The sequence below is a fragment of the Littorina saxatilis genome, linkage group LG7 (assembly GCF_037325665.1).
Source record: "Littorina saxatilis isolate snail1 linkage group LG7, US_GU_Lsax_2.0, whole genome shotgun sequence".
NCBI lineage: Eukaryota > Metazoa > Mollusca > Gastropoda > Littorinimorpha > Littorinidae > Littorina > Littorina saxatilis.
Genome location: NC_090251.1, coordinates 13,650,305 through 13,665,316, shown reverse-complemented (window position 1 = coordinate 13,665,316; position 15,012 = coordinate 13,650,305). Strand labels below are relative to the sequence as shown.

The 15,012-nt window shown below is 42.4% G+C and overlaps 1 protein-coding gene across 1 annotated transcript; it reads left to right on the top strand.

Moving 5' to 3' along the window:
• The first annotated feature begins 3,722 nt into the window (after window positions 1–3,722).
• LOC138970733 (zinc finger protein 431-like) lies at window positions 3,723–15,009 on the top strand. The gene is made up of 3 exons (XM_070343233.1): window positions 3,723–3,789; window positions 6,700–6,803; window positions 12,901–15,009. Exons 2-3 carry the CDS (start codon window positions 6,701–6,703, stop codon window positions 14,850–14,852), a joined length of 2,055 nt encoding a protein of 684 aa, XP_070199334.1. The 5' UTR covers window positions 3,723–3,789; window position 6,700; the 3' UTR covers window positions 14,853–15,009.
• Window positions 15,010–15,012: the final 3 nt, after the last annotated feature.

Genomic DNA, 15,012 nt, shown 5'->3' with positions numbered 1-15,012 from the left:
TGTTTAGAATATAGTCAATGTTTGTAAAGATTTTAGTCAAGCAGTATGTAAGAAATGTTAAGTCCTTTGTACTGGAAACTACCCCCGCGGGTTAGGGGGAGTCCCATATTGGTTGGGACGAGAAAGAATTTACCCGATGCCCGATGCTCCCCAGCATGTCGTAAGAGGCGACTAACGGATTCTGTTTCTCCTTTTACCCTTGTTAAGTGTTTCTTGTATAGAATAGAAACTTATCAAAACACGGCATGTAAAATTCAGGAAATTATAAAAATTACTGAAAATATTAGCACCGGAATGGCCAAATCTCAACATTTAAACTCGCCAAACGCGGGGCGCAGTGGCGGGGTGGTAAGACTTCGGCCTTTTAATCGGAAGGTCGTGAGTTCGAGTCCAGGCTGCGGCCGAGATTTTTCCGATCTCCCTGGTCAACTCATGTGCAGACCTGCTAGTGCCTTGTCCCCGCCCTTCGTGTGTACACGCAAGCGCTGACTGAGACCAAGTGCGCATGGAAAAGATCCTGTAATCCATGTTAGAGTTCGATGGGTTATAAAAACACGAAAATACCCAGCATGCTTCCCCCCAAATCGGCGTATGTTACCAGAATGGCGGGGCAAAAACGGTCATACACGTAAAAACCCACTCATGCAAAAAAACATGAGTGGACTTGGGAGTCAGTTCAGCCCATGAACGAAGAAGAAGAAACTCGCCAGCAGGGCGAGTATCTTCAAGAAAATCACTAGCCCGCCAGATATGTTGTTGGCCTGGTACTCAATACCGAGTTGCTGAAAACTAGATAGCACAACTGGAAGTGTTGCATCTGACTAGAATTTTCACTGGCCGGGCGAGTTGCGAGGCGGATTCTACTAGCCCCGCCAATTTTTTGAGTCACTTGAGAAAATGTGACTCTATGTAATCGGTCAGTGTTAGTCTGTCCGGCCGGCCGTCCGGCCGGCCGTCCGTAGACACCACCTTAACGTTGGACTTTTCTCGGAAACTATCAAAGCGATCGGGCTCATATTTTGTTTAGTCGTGACCTCCAATGACCTCTACACTTTAACGATGGTTTCGTTGACCTTTGACCTTTTTCAAGGTCACAGGTCAGCGTCAAAGGAAAAATTAGACATTTTATATCTGACAAAGTTCATCGGATGTGATTGAAACTTTGTAGGATTATTCTTTACATCAAAGTATTTACATCTGTAGCCTTTTACGAACGTTATCAGAAAAACAAGGGAGATAACTAGCCTTTTCTGTTCGGCAACACACAACTTAACGTTGGGCTTTTCTCGGAAACTATAAAAGTGACCGGGCTCAAATTTTATGTGAACGTGACTCATTGTGTTGTGAATAGCAATTTCTTCCTGTCCATCTGATGCCTCATATAATATTCAGAACTGCGAAAGTGACTCGATCGAGCGTTTGCTCTTCTTGTTACCCTCTCCTGGCGATCGGGCGGACAATTTGGTCATCTCTGTAACCATATTAGTCGTAAAAGAATTATACCTGGATGAAACAGGAATGTACAAATGTACTGACATTTTTAAGGATTTTGTACATTTTCTGGTTTTGAAAATTTACTTTTGGAACATATCTAATCGTTGACATGGTAGGAAAATATATTTCAGTAATGGTACATTTCTGTTTTTTAAACTTTAGTATTTGTAATTTTTTTTTTTATCTCTGCTCCTTTTTTTTTGACTCACATGCGAAGCAAAAGTGAGCCTATGTACTCACCCGAGTCGTCCGTCCGTCCGTCCGTCCGTCCGTCCGGAAAACTTTAACGTTGGATATTTCTTGGACACTATTCAGTCTATCAGTACCAAATTTGGCAAGATGGTGTATGATGACAAGGCCCCAAAAAACATACATAGCATCTTGACCTTGCTTCAAGGTCAAGGTCGCAGGGGCCATAAATGTTGCCTAAAAAACAGCTATTTTTTACATTTTTCCCATTTTCTCTGAAGTTTTTGAGATTCAATACCTCACCTATATATGATATATAGGGCAAAGTAAGCCCCATCTTTTGATACCAGTTTGGTTTACCTTGCTTCAAGGTCAAGGTCACAGGAGCTCTTCAAAGTTGGATTGTATACATATTTTGAAGTGACCTTGACCCTGAACTATGGAAGATAACTGTTTCAAACTTAAAAATGATGTGGGGCACATGTTATGCTTTCATCATGAGACACATTTGGTCACATATGATCAAGGTCAAGGTCACTTTGACCCTTATGAAATGTGACCAAAATAAGGTAGTGAACCACTAAAAGTGACCATATCTCATGGTAGAAAGAGCCAATAAGCACCATTGTACTTCCTATGTCTTGAATTAACAGCTTTGTGTTGCATGACCTTGGATGACCTTGACCTTGGGTCAAGGTCACATGTATTTTGTCCCGCAGTGGGGCACTGCGGTTATGAAATTAAAGGCCCCTCCTGTTTTTGGAACCGCAGGAGCTTTCTAGTTTGCTGTTAGGTAGATTTTTGGTTCCTCTTTCCTGTCATGCTCTCTTTTTCTTCATGAATTCTTTTCTTTTTTCTGCCTTCTTGCTCATTCACCTGTATTTTTTCCAAAAATCTCTTCTCTTGCCGCTTGTCTCGCGATTCATGTATAGTTTAATCTGTTAGTGTTCTGATGTAAGTCCAGCAGTAGATAGGTTAAGCCTATTTTAACATACTGGAAACTGGTAATCTTCCAGTAGGTATTAATTTAGTTTTACTAAAGCCTGCTGGGACACAAGTAATGGGTTAGTGCATTTGTAAACAGGAATCGCTTGACAAGTGGCCCCCTTCATCCCCCCCTTCCTCGTCCTGATATGGCTCTGCGTAGTCGGCTGGACGTTAAGCAACAAATAAACAAACAAACAAACAAACAAACATGTATTTTGGTAGGAAAAATGTGTAAAGCAGTTCTTAGTGTATGATGTCATGAAAGGTCAAGGTCAAGCATGTGAGTCGTATGGGCTTTGCCCTTCTTGTCTCAAATCACTTGAGATTATACATGCACACTAGCACCTTGTCCTTAACTTTCATTCGAATTTCAAACTTGTGAAATTCTGTTTGATCTATACTGTGACCGTGCCATACTTTCCAGTGTAGCGTGCTATTGTTTTGAAGCAGATACATACTTTCTATGTTTTCGGTTGCAGAAATTGCTACGCTGAACATTACGCCAAGCTGAAAATAACTATGCTCCAACAAAAAATCAGAAGCATGCAACATTCCTCTTTAATTCCGTGTTGTGCCGGTCGACCTCAAACCCATTTCTGCCTCCCACTCATTGTTGGCAGCCAGAATGATATGGGTAAAGAGAATGTTTTTCACACTGACAAGTACCAGTGCAGACAATGCCTGAGCATAATTATGTTCCTTTTGTATGGATCCTGGTACAATTAAATTTAAGTTAGCCAACACACAACTCTCTCTCTCTCTCTCTCTCTCTCTCTCTCTCTCTCTTTCTCTCTCTCTCCTTTTTTTTCTCTTTCTCTCTCTCTCTCTCTCTCTCTCTCTCTCTCTTCTCTCTCTCTCTCTCTCTCTCTTTCTCTCTCTCTTGATAACACACACACATACATACAAACACATACACATATATTCACATAACTAAGCCCTTGCGCTACATTAGTTCAGTTTTTCTGAGTAATATGTTGCACTACATTAATTCAGCAGTATGTGGCAAAGAGACAGAATCGTAGCAAGGGGAATCACTCTGCAGAACTAATGCCGATCGACGGAAGAAGCAGAAAAAGCAAACATTTTGCTGCGTTTCTGCGAGTCGCGCTGTCTTTGGAGGTAAAACCCGCATTTTCTTTGTATTCTTTACTTTCACCAATTTGTATTTTTACTGCACATTCACCGTGGCACGTCTTCAGTAGGGCCAAAAGCAGGAAAAGCTTTAATTCGGGGTCAAATGTATCGTCACATGCAGCTTTATATACGTAGTAGGTCAGCCTCGCGTCAGCCTAAATAAACTCTAGAATGAATGCCTCCCCACCAATTTCATTTGGTACAGTTATCTAGAGCGAGAAAAGCATGCCAAGTTCTTGCAAGTGAAGGAGATGTGGGTAATCTTGAACTTCTTCTTTTTCCATTAATGTTCAGCGATCAATTATTGACCATTACTAACATGTTGGCGAAGTGCAAGTGTGTGTCCTTAGCATAAAAAAAATAAAAGGAGAAAAATAAAAAATTAACAGTGGGGCAGGGGGCGGGCGGTTACTGTGCCTGTATGGCCCTCATTGCCCTCAAGCAGAAGGCATTATAGGAGGGGGCCTCAACAACATCTGATGGGAGGGAGTTCCAGTCGACAGTGGTCCTCGGGAAGAAAGAAAACTTTCTGTAGTCTGTACGGCACGGGATTTTGGATACTCACTGCGAAGGTTTAAAATGAAACTATATGAATTTTGAACAATTTGGAAAAGGAATCAAAACACAAAAGGTCTCTTTAGCGTGTTAAATTCATAGCTCATAACTTGACTCAGAGGCATTTAATTTTAAGTCTCCAAATGTGTAGAACCTGCACTTGTAATCATAACAAGTCATTTTAGATCCCTTTGAAGTTACGGAATGAACTCCGATGAACTGTACGAATGCATTTCTGTTTACATGGGTCAAAGAAGGAATTATCCGAATGAGCGGACAAGGGAGTCAACTTTCGTGTAAATGATGTCCCATGGTTGACAACGTACGCCATTTTCGGTGCATTTTCGTCGATTGAACAACCAAATTAATTAATTATGCTCAAGTTTGGAGCTCAATTCATCAGTTAATTTCACGACAAATGTTCTTTGGCTTGCTTACATCGACTTGTATCAAAAATAAGTAAAGAATGTCACTGGATTCTGAGCTATGAATTTAACACGCTAAAGTTCAAGATTACCGATTTGTGATGAAATTTGATAGATTTTTTCCAAAATTCGATTAATTAGAAATCGCACCGAGTGGTTACGCCCCTTGAGTGAGAAAAAAAAGGAACAAAAACCGGAGTGGCTCGGGACGTCGGTTACGGTGTAGCGATGTGAGATTGGCGACTCTGTCACCTTTCCGACTGGATATATAGACTCAAGACTGAAATGTTGTTTCCTGATCAAATTAACGATGTGAACTTATTTAACCTTCGCCGGCACTCGTGGGTCCGTGCGGACCCAGGAGGGTGTTTGATTGCAAATATCTCTTAAACGAGTTGGACTTTTTTAATGAGCTTTTAGAAATGCCTCAGACACCCAACAAGCTATCATCTCCTAAAAGCTCATTAAATTTCAGTGATAATTAATTAATTAATTAATGGTCAAATTTAGACTACACACGGAAGCATTCGTGGGGACGTGCGGACCCATATTTTTCAAAGAAGGAAAAGCGTGTATACCCTTCCGAGGCACTCGTGGGGCCGTGCAGACCCATACTTCTCAAAGAAGGAAAAGCGTGTATACCCTTCCGAGGCACTCGTGGGGCCGTGCAGACCCATACTTCTCAAAGAAGGAAAATTGTGCTAACCCTTCCGTGGCACTCGTGGGGCCATGCAGACCCATAATATTTTAATTGTTCCAAATACCGTGTATAATTAATTAATTATCACTGAAATTTAATGAGCTTTTAGGAGATGATAGCTTTTTAGGTGTCTGAGGCATTTCTAAAAGCTCATTAAAGAATTCCAACTCGTTTAGGAGATATTTGCAATCAAACACCCTTCTGGGTCCGCACGGACCCACGAGTGCGTCCGTGTGTAGTCGATAACGAGTGCCGGCGAAGGTTAAGGACAAAAAGCATGTCAGTTTCTTGCATGTGAAGAAAATTGGTGGTACTGGTAATGTTTTACTTTAATAATTATTTCAACCAAAAATTCGATTTCTTCAAAAACGTGTACCGAGTGGTAAGGTCCCTTGAATGAGAAGGGAAACATTTCAGGATGAATCAAATTTCTAAGTTTAATTTCTTTAAATATATATAAAACTGTAGTTGGACATATATATTTGACCCCATGAATGTAACTTGTAAGGTACCCGAGATCGATCATCAGTACTATGGAAGGGTGTTTTTTTTGTTCAGTCAGGAGTTTATACAAGATCAACGAGGCCGAGTCCGAAAGGTGACAGTCATTAATCTCACATTGCTACACCGGAGCCCCCAGCCTTGGCAACTAACGTCGTTTTCAACCACAAAGGTTATATCGCGACGGGGAAAGGGGGGAGTGGGGATCCTTGTCAATTGTTTCTTGTTCACAAAAGCATTAATCAAAAATTTGCTCCAGGCCGGGCTTGCAACGTAGTACAATATATGACCTTACTGGGAGAATGCAAGTTTCCAGTACAAAGGACTTTAACATTTCTTACATACTGCTTGACTAAAATCTTTACAAAAATTGACTATATTCTATACAAGAAACACTTAACAAGGGTAAAAGGAGAAACAGAATCCGTTAGTCGCCTCTTACGACATGCTGGGGAGCATCGGGTAAATTCTTCCCCTAACCCGCGGGGGGTCTTTTAAGACCCCCTCCCTTTCAAGGCCCTCTTTTCTCAGACTTTCTATTCATAGCTTTTGAAAATATACCCCTATTTTAAGACTCCCTGCTTTTTAAGACCTAGCTTATTTACTCAGATCTATGGAGGTCTAGGAAGGGGGGTTCCAAGTATAAGGGTAGAGAATTTGGTGCTCTTTGTGAGACGTAACTTTCTACTCTACATGATTGTCTCCTTGTCACAGGATGGAGAGAGAGGACCCGGCAGTGAAGACGGAGGTGAAGATTGAGATTGATGTCGCTGAAGAGCCACCACAGTCTTGGTTTATGACCCAGCAACATACACATGGTGAGTATCTGTACCCTGTGTTTTACAGCAAGCAAGGTTGTGTGTGTATGTGTTTTGGGTGTGTGTATGTGGGCATGCGTGCACAGGCGAGCATGTGTTGTGTGATATCAGGCTAGTCTTTTTACATTCAGTCACGTTTTGACTAAATGTTTTAACATAGAGGAGGAATCGAGACGAGGGTCGTGGTGTATGTGTGTGTGTGTTGAGAGATTCAGAGTAAACTACTGAAGCAAACTTTATGAAATCTGAAAATTGTAGTTAAAATTAATTTTTTTACGTTCATCTTATTCTTCATCATTTTCTGATTCCAAAAACATATATTATAAATATGTTACATTCGGATTAAAAATAAGCTCTGAACATTAAAAATATAAACATTATGATTAAAATTAAATGTCCGAAATCGATTTAAAAACAATTTCATCTTATTCCTTGTCGGTTCCTGATTCCAAAAACATATAGATATGATATGTTTGGATTAAAAACACTCTTAGAAAGTTAAAACAAAGAGAGGTACAGTAATTTTTAGCGTGCTATGCAGCACAGCGCAGCCACTGCCGTGCTAAACAGGCTTGTCAATTTCACTGCCTTTTGCATGAGCGGCAGACTACGGTCATTGTGAAAAAAATGCAGTGCGTTCAGTTTCATTCTGTGAGTTCCACAACTTGACTAAATGTAGTAATTTCGCTTTAATCGACTTGTTTAGTACAAAGTAAGGAATGGTGATTGTGTGATATCAGGCCAGTAGGGACTAATGGGCAGAAACACTCGGTCGGTAGCTGGTCTGGCGCGGAAACTGGTGATGTCATTGTGATTGTCATGGGTTTGAATCCAGAGTTTGCGAAGGGATTTATTATTTAAAGTCAGCTCTCTGAACTGTGAGTTACTCTTGGTGTCTGCATAACATGCCGTGTGTTTAATAAAGATCCTGGGTTGACAGTGACAGTTTAAGGGCATTAACTCATTCGCGTTGTATCAGACTTCCTAATCCGACAGCCGTGCTTTGCGGTGCCGGCACCTCTGATGTTACGATCCGACGTATGTAACGAATTTTTTAACGGTGTGAATGGCCCCGCTGACCAAGGGAAACAACCCCCACAGTAAACTTCTGCCTGTCTACAGTGGGACTGCTGCGACCCATCTCGTCATCGGCGCTTTTCCGGAAATGACCTGCGCTTTGTTGGAATTCCAACAATGGCCGCCATTGTTGGAATTCCAACTTTGCGCTACGCGATTCTACAAATGTACCGCGCGCATACTGAGAATTCTGCTCTTTCTTAGAATGCGATGTAAAATGATACAAGTCATGATGGCCTATGATGATCCTTGTGTTTTAAAGTGATCAATGCTTAGTCTTGAAAAAGCAGATGCATTGTATAACGCACCAAACCAACCGAATTACAAAAAGCAAAACACTTTTGATAACTTCGGTTGGCTGTAACAACACAGTTCAACGACCCATCCCACTCGACCAAAACGCACCAATTTTACATTTTTAACGTTTCAGATCTGACATTTTACAACAACAAAAACACAAGAGTGTTCCGATATTACTTTTCACTGGTAACTATCATTGTAATAATGTTTTACTCAGTCTTAACTGATTGTATATCAAACCAGAGATCTGTAAACTCACACAGTCTCTCTGGGCTGCAGAGACAGCATTACGTCCCTTTACTGAGTAGGTTCTTGTCACTGCATGGTAATCTAGGCTCTTTAAACGTAATGTGCAAGTCAGTCTGTGCGCTATATTGATGTGATTGATTGTTGCAAAATGTTGATTCAAATTAAAGATGATTGCAGCCTGCTGTAACAAACTAACACTCTACTCTGAGAAGAGAAAAAATCATTGTGTTCAAAATAGATCGAGACAGCAGCAACTAGCTAGCTGCATGCGCTGAGTGAATGTCACTGAGAGAATTGTTACAAGTGTACCCCCACACCCCCAATTCAAGACTTCCCCTGTATAAGACCTTGCTTTTTCATATACCTTATTCATGACCTGTGAAAAGGGTATACTTTTTTTTGTGCCAGTCGAAGGGTTGCCATTTCTAGAACGAGGCAGCTCGTTTCCGGAAATGCGGCGCTTTGTTGGAAATCAAATGAGGTTTCGGGAAATCCCAATTATTCCAACTCTGCCCCAGATTCTTACTTTGCGCCCAACAGTACCATTCACTGTAAATTGTTGAGAATAATGTTTGATTTCTTTGACGGTGTGTGACCCACATGTTTTGACTTTTCCAAGATGAGGGCCCCAAAGGGGGGGTATCATCACGATCACGGGAAGGGAAATTTTAGCTTTCACGATCACAGTTACCCTGATTTTTGTTTTCACGATCACGAACACCTTGACGAATAGAGGATCATAGAGTGATACAGCTGTGAAAAATGTACGTTGAAAATAAAATGCTTTGCAATAATGCATGCCCATCACGATCACGAAAACAAATGACGATCACGATCACGAGACTTGATTTTTTTTGTCATCACGGATCACGGGCAAAGTCCCATCACGATCACAGAAATGGAAATTTCGGCAATCACGGTCACAGAAAGGTAAAATAACGCCAATCACGATCACGATTTTAAACCCTTTGGGGCCGTCCAAAATGGCGGATCGTTCTGCTACAAAACGTATTAACTTGAAAAGAGTGCTAAAGAACTTGTTATTCAGGATGGTTCTGATCTTGATCTAAGTGATGATGATAGTGGAGATGATATTTTAGATTCTGGTGACGAGTTTGTGCCAATAGACGATGATTTGGGTGATGATTCGAACAATGAAAGTGTTGATCATGACATTGTGTATGATGAACCCATGACATAGAAATTGTTTTTGTTTTTTTGCTTCAAAGAGGTAGTTTGACTGGATGTGAAGACAACAAAAGACAACATTCTTTCAAATATTTTCTGAAAGAGCAAGTTTCAAACTTTGCAAAAATGTAAGGTAGGTAAGGTTATCTTGTGTTGTTGATCCCAGCGAAGCTGGAGGTATCCCACAAACGCATTTTCATTCCGATAATACATGATAAAGAAGGATTCTTTGTGCCCGGCTATGGGCTACAGTTGAAGATGGAAGTTCACCAAAAATTGGGACCATACTAACAAAACTACGGTGGGTGCAATAGGCGCCCCCATTTTTTGAGCAAACGCCACCCAAGGCCGCTTTGGACGGGTAGAAATTTTGTAGTTTCCAAGACTTGGTGTGTGTGGTTGTTCAAGACTATGATAAAGCTCGCGTAAGAAGATTACGTCACGGTCAAAAGTCTTTGACGTCAATTAATGCATCATGACGTCATGCCTCCCTGTAGTCTTTTTCTCTCGCGGTGTGTGTGTGTGTGTGTTCATTTTGTGCACGTGTTAGTGTTAGTGTGTGTATGTGTATGTGTGTGTGTGTGTGTGTGTGCGCGTGCATGAGTCTGTACTCGTGTGTGTGTGTGTGTGTGTGTGTGTGTGTGTGTGCGTGTGTGTGTGTGTGTGCGTGTGTGTGTGTGTGTGTGTGTGTGTGTGTGTGTGTGTGTGTGTGTGTAAGAAAGAGTGAGAGAGAGGGAGAAAGAGTGTGTGTGTGTGAATGTGTGTGTGCATGAGTTTGTGTGTATGTTTGTGTGTGTATGAGTGTGTATATGTGTTTGTTTGTAAAGGTGTGTGTGTCCGTCTGTCTATGTGCGTATTTGTTTGTTTGTTTGCTTAACGCCCAGCCGACCACGAAGGGCCATAATTATCAGGGCGGTGCTGCTTTGAGATATAACGTGCGCCACACACAAGGCAGAAGTCGCAGCACAGGCTTCATGTCTCACCCAGTCACATTATTCTGACACCGGACCAACCAGTCCTAGCATGCACTAACCCCATAATGCCAGACGCCAGGCGGAGCAGTCACTAGATTGCCAATGTTAAAGTCTCAGGTATGACCCGGCCTGGGTTCTAACCCACGACCGATCACGGGGCGGACGCCTTACCACTAGGCCAACCGTGTATGTGCGTATGAGTGTGTGTTTTGTGTGTATGAGATTTGTGTGAGTCAATGTGTGTGTGTGTGGGTGTGTGCGTGCGTACATGCGTGTGCAGTACATGTGTGTGTGTGTGTGTGTTTGTGTGGGTGTGTGTGTATAAGAGAGAGAGAGAGAGAGTCTGAGAGAGAGAGAGAGAGAGTGGGTGTGTGTTTGTGCGTGTGCGTAAGTGTATGTGTGTGTGTATGTGTGTTTGTTTGTAAAGGTGTGTATGTCCGTCTGTCTATAAGTGCGTATGGGTGTGTGTTTTGTGTGTATGAAGTGTGTGTGAGAGAGTGAGTGAGTGCGTGTGAGTGAGTGTGTATGTGTGTACGTGTGTAACTTGGGGTGTGTGTGTGTGTGTGTTTGAGAGAGAGAGAGAGAGAGAGAGAGAGAGAGAGAGAGAGAGAGAGGGGTTTGTCTTTCGCTGGGGTATGCAGTGCCTTGGCGTTGCACATCTACTTAATTTTTAAATTATTTTTAAATGGGTCAAAATTGTGTGCCGGGAGGCAACAATTAGACAATTTAGATGCGCCATGATTGAGTTAAAAACATGAATACATGTACGAGCATGCAAGTAATCTTCGACGAAGGCCGGACTTTGGTATTGCACTAAATTTCCGCTTGGAGGCTTAAAAATTAATTAATTAGTTCGCTCATTAAAGTTACCATGAAATAAAAAAAAGTGCAAACAGATTCAAAATTGATTGCATCGTATTCTACATCAAGTTTTGAATCTGAAAATAAAATACATATGTTATGTTTACTCTAAAAATGTGATCACAATTAACGATCAAATGTTAATTAGGTACATGTACTATGATTATCTTATGTGTGTGACGAATTTAGGTCTTTTATGGCAAAACCATAGACTTACTATAAGAATAGCCAGGGCTAACACCAAAAAAAAGTGAAACACCCGAAAGGCAAGGGTCCGCAGCAGCACCCCCCAGAAGCTAAGGCTTTTTTTTTATTATCTCGTAGGGACAAAGAACAAAGTTTTACTTTAAGAAACCGGATTTTTCGGTTTTATACGTTTTCAAAAATCGTATTCCCAGCGAGAACTGGAAAGGTGTTAGCCCTGAATAGCTGAAAGAGATACTGCTCACTATATTGATCTGACTGTTTGGGAAGAGTTTTGGCCGATTTTGACGAATCTGGGGAATCCACTGTGCATGAACATTCATCTACACGCATGCGGCATGATTTGACCTTTAGCACCACAAGTATGGTAATCCATAAAATGAAAGCGAACAAAGGAGCTTTGGGGCACTACCTCTCTCAGATGTTGGCAACAAAGTACATGTAGTTGAGATGCGCTGCCCATGACGGGCCCCTAGCTGTATAGTAAATGTTCACCACATACACTAACAAGAGGCGAAGCAGATCGACACTGCGCTTCCTTGCGCAGACACTGGAAACACGCTGTGCAGATTAACCTGTAGGAAATCTCCTTTGGTATCTTCTTTATCTATTTTTCTGGAGCTACGAAACCGAACAATGTGAAATCATGAGTCGTCTTCTCCGAATCGGCGAACTGCAGCTCGGTGATAACTGTATCTATACCACAATCCTTCACACGATCTGACCTAACCTTGACCCCTGACCTGGTCTACATACCACACACGACACAAACCAGTCAGCTGTTTTTACCCCCCCAAAACCCCCCCACCACCCGTTTTCTTTGGATACACACTTTAACTACATACGTGCCGACGAAATGTTGATCAATTACTGAAAGTCTCGGTCATTGTTATTGTGAGCGGGCCGAGACTAGTTGGCAGATCTAGTGTCTCGCTTTCTTGCACAGTTTCACCTATGCTTACTGTGTGTGTGTGTGTGTGTGTATGTGTGACGGAGTGATTGAGTTTGTGTTACTGTTTGTCGATTTCTTACGTGAGCCTTGAAGGCTTCGCCTCTTGTTTTTGACATGTTGTAATTAAGCTTTTATAACACTTTCTTTTAAAAAGTGAAGGCAGTCCTCCAACATGGTAGCATTGTTTGCAACACAGAATATCTTTTGGTACATTTATAACTTTGGAAGTAATTTGAGGACCAGCTTTTACCTTTGGTGCTTTTAAAATGTGTCAGCAAATTGTCTGTTACAGGACAAGCTGCAGCCAATGTTGACAGTGATACCTGGCAGAAGGAAGAGGCAGGAGAAGGACAAGCTACAGTCAGTGCTGACAGTGATACCTGGCTGAAGAAAGAGGCAGGAGAAGGACAAGCTACAGCCAGTGCTGAAAGTGATACCTGGCTGAAGAAAGAGGCAGGAGAAGGACTATCCACAGGCTGTACTGACAGTGATACCTGGCTGAAGGAAGAGGCAGGAGAAGAGCTGTCTGGTACTGACAGTAACTTCAACACTGATTCACAGCTAAACACAAACAGCACAGGAGCAACCTTGTCTGCTGGTAAAACTCGACCAAAGGAGCACACGTTTAAACGTCTACGAAAACAAGTGCATCGATGCTCACATTCTAGTTCTGTCTTTGATTTTCCAAGCGGATTGGAGAGACATCTACTAAAGCATATAGGTGAACGACCACATAAGTGTGATCAATGCAGTGCTGCTTTTGCTCGATCTCGTTCCCTGAAGAAACACATGTTGACACACACAGATGAGCGACCACATAAGTGCAATCAATGCAGTGCTGCTTTTGCTCGATGTGGTTACTTGAAGAAACATATTATCACACACACAGGGGAACGACCACATAAGTGTGGTGAATGCAGTGCTGCTTTTTCTAAGTCGGCCTCCTTGAAGAAACATATGTTCACGCACACAGGGGAACGACCACATAAGTGCGGTCAATGCAGTGCTGCTTTTGCTCGATCTGGTTCCCTGAAGAACCACATATTGACCCACGCAGGGGAACGACCACATAAGTGTGGTCAATGCAGTGCTGCTTTTGCCCTGTCTGGTTCCCTGAAGAAACACATGTTGACACACACAGGTGAACGACCAAACAAGTGCAATCAATGCAGTGCTGCGTTTGCTTATTCTTGTTCCCTGAAGAAACACATGTTGACACATACAGATGAGCAAACACATAAGTGCGGTCAATGCAGTTCTGCTTTTTTTGAGTCGGCCTCCTTGAAGAAACATATGTTCACACACACAGGGGAACGACCACATAAGTGCGGTCAATGCAGTGCTGCTTTTGCTCTGTTTGGTAACCTGAAGACACACATGTTGACACACACAGGTGAACGACCTCATCAGTGTTGTCAGTGCAATGCTACTTTTGCTCATTCTGGTTCCCTGAAGAATCACATGTTGACACACACAGGTGAGCGACCACATAAGTGCGGTCAATGCAGTTCTGCTTTTGCCCTGTCTTGGTCCTTGAAGAAACACATGTTGAAACACACAGGGGAACGACCACTTAAGTGCAGTCAATGCAGTGCTGCTTTTGCCCTGTCTGGTTCCCTGAAGCAACACATGTTGATACACACAGGTGAGCGACCACATAAGTGCTGCCAATGCAGTACTGCTTTTGCCAATGCTGGTTCCCTTAAAAAACACATGTTGATACACACAGGTGAGCGACCACATATGTGCTGTCAATGCAGTGCTGCTTTTGCCCTGTCTGGTTCCCTGAAGCAACACATGTTGATACACACAGGTGAGCGACCACATAAGTGCTGTCAATGCAATGCTGCTTTTGCTCGGGCTGGTTGCTTGAAGAAACATATGTTGACACACACAGGTGAACGACCTCATCAGTGTAGTCAGTGCAATGCTGGTTTTGCTCAGTTTTGTCACCTGAAGAGACACATTTTGACACACACAGGTGAACGACCTCATCAGTGTTGTCAGTGCAATGCTACTTTTGCTCAGTTTTGTCACCTGAAGAAACACATGTTGACACACACAGGTGAGCGACCACATAAGTGCGGTCAATGCAGTTCTGCTTTTGGCCTGTCTTGGTCCTTGAAGAAACACATGTTGAAACACACAGGGGAACGACCACTTAAGTGCGGTCAATGCAGTGCTGCGTTTGCTTATTCTTGTTCCCTGAAGAAACACATGTTGACACATTCAGATTCGTCCTGATATGGCTCTGCGTAGTCGGCTGGACGTTAAGCAACAAATAAACAAACAAACAAACAAACACATACAGATGAGCGAACACATAAGTGCGGTCAATGCAGTTCTGCTTTTGCTCGATCTGGTTCCCTGAAGAACCACATATTGACCCACACAGGGGAACGAC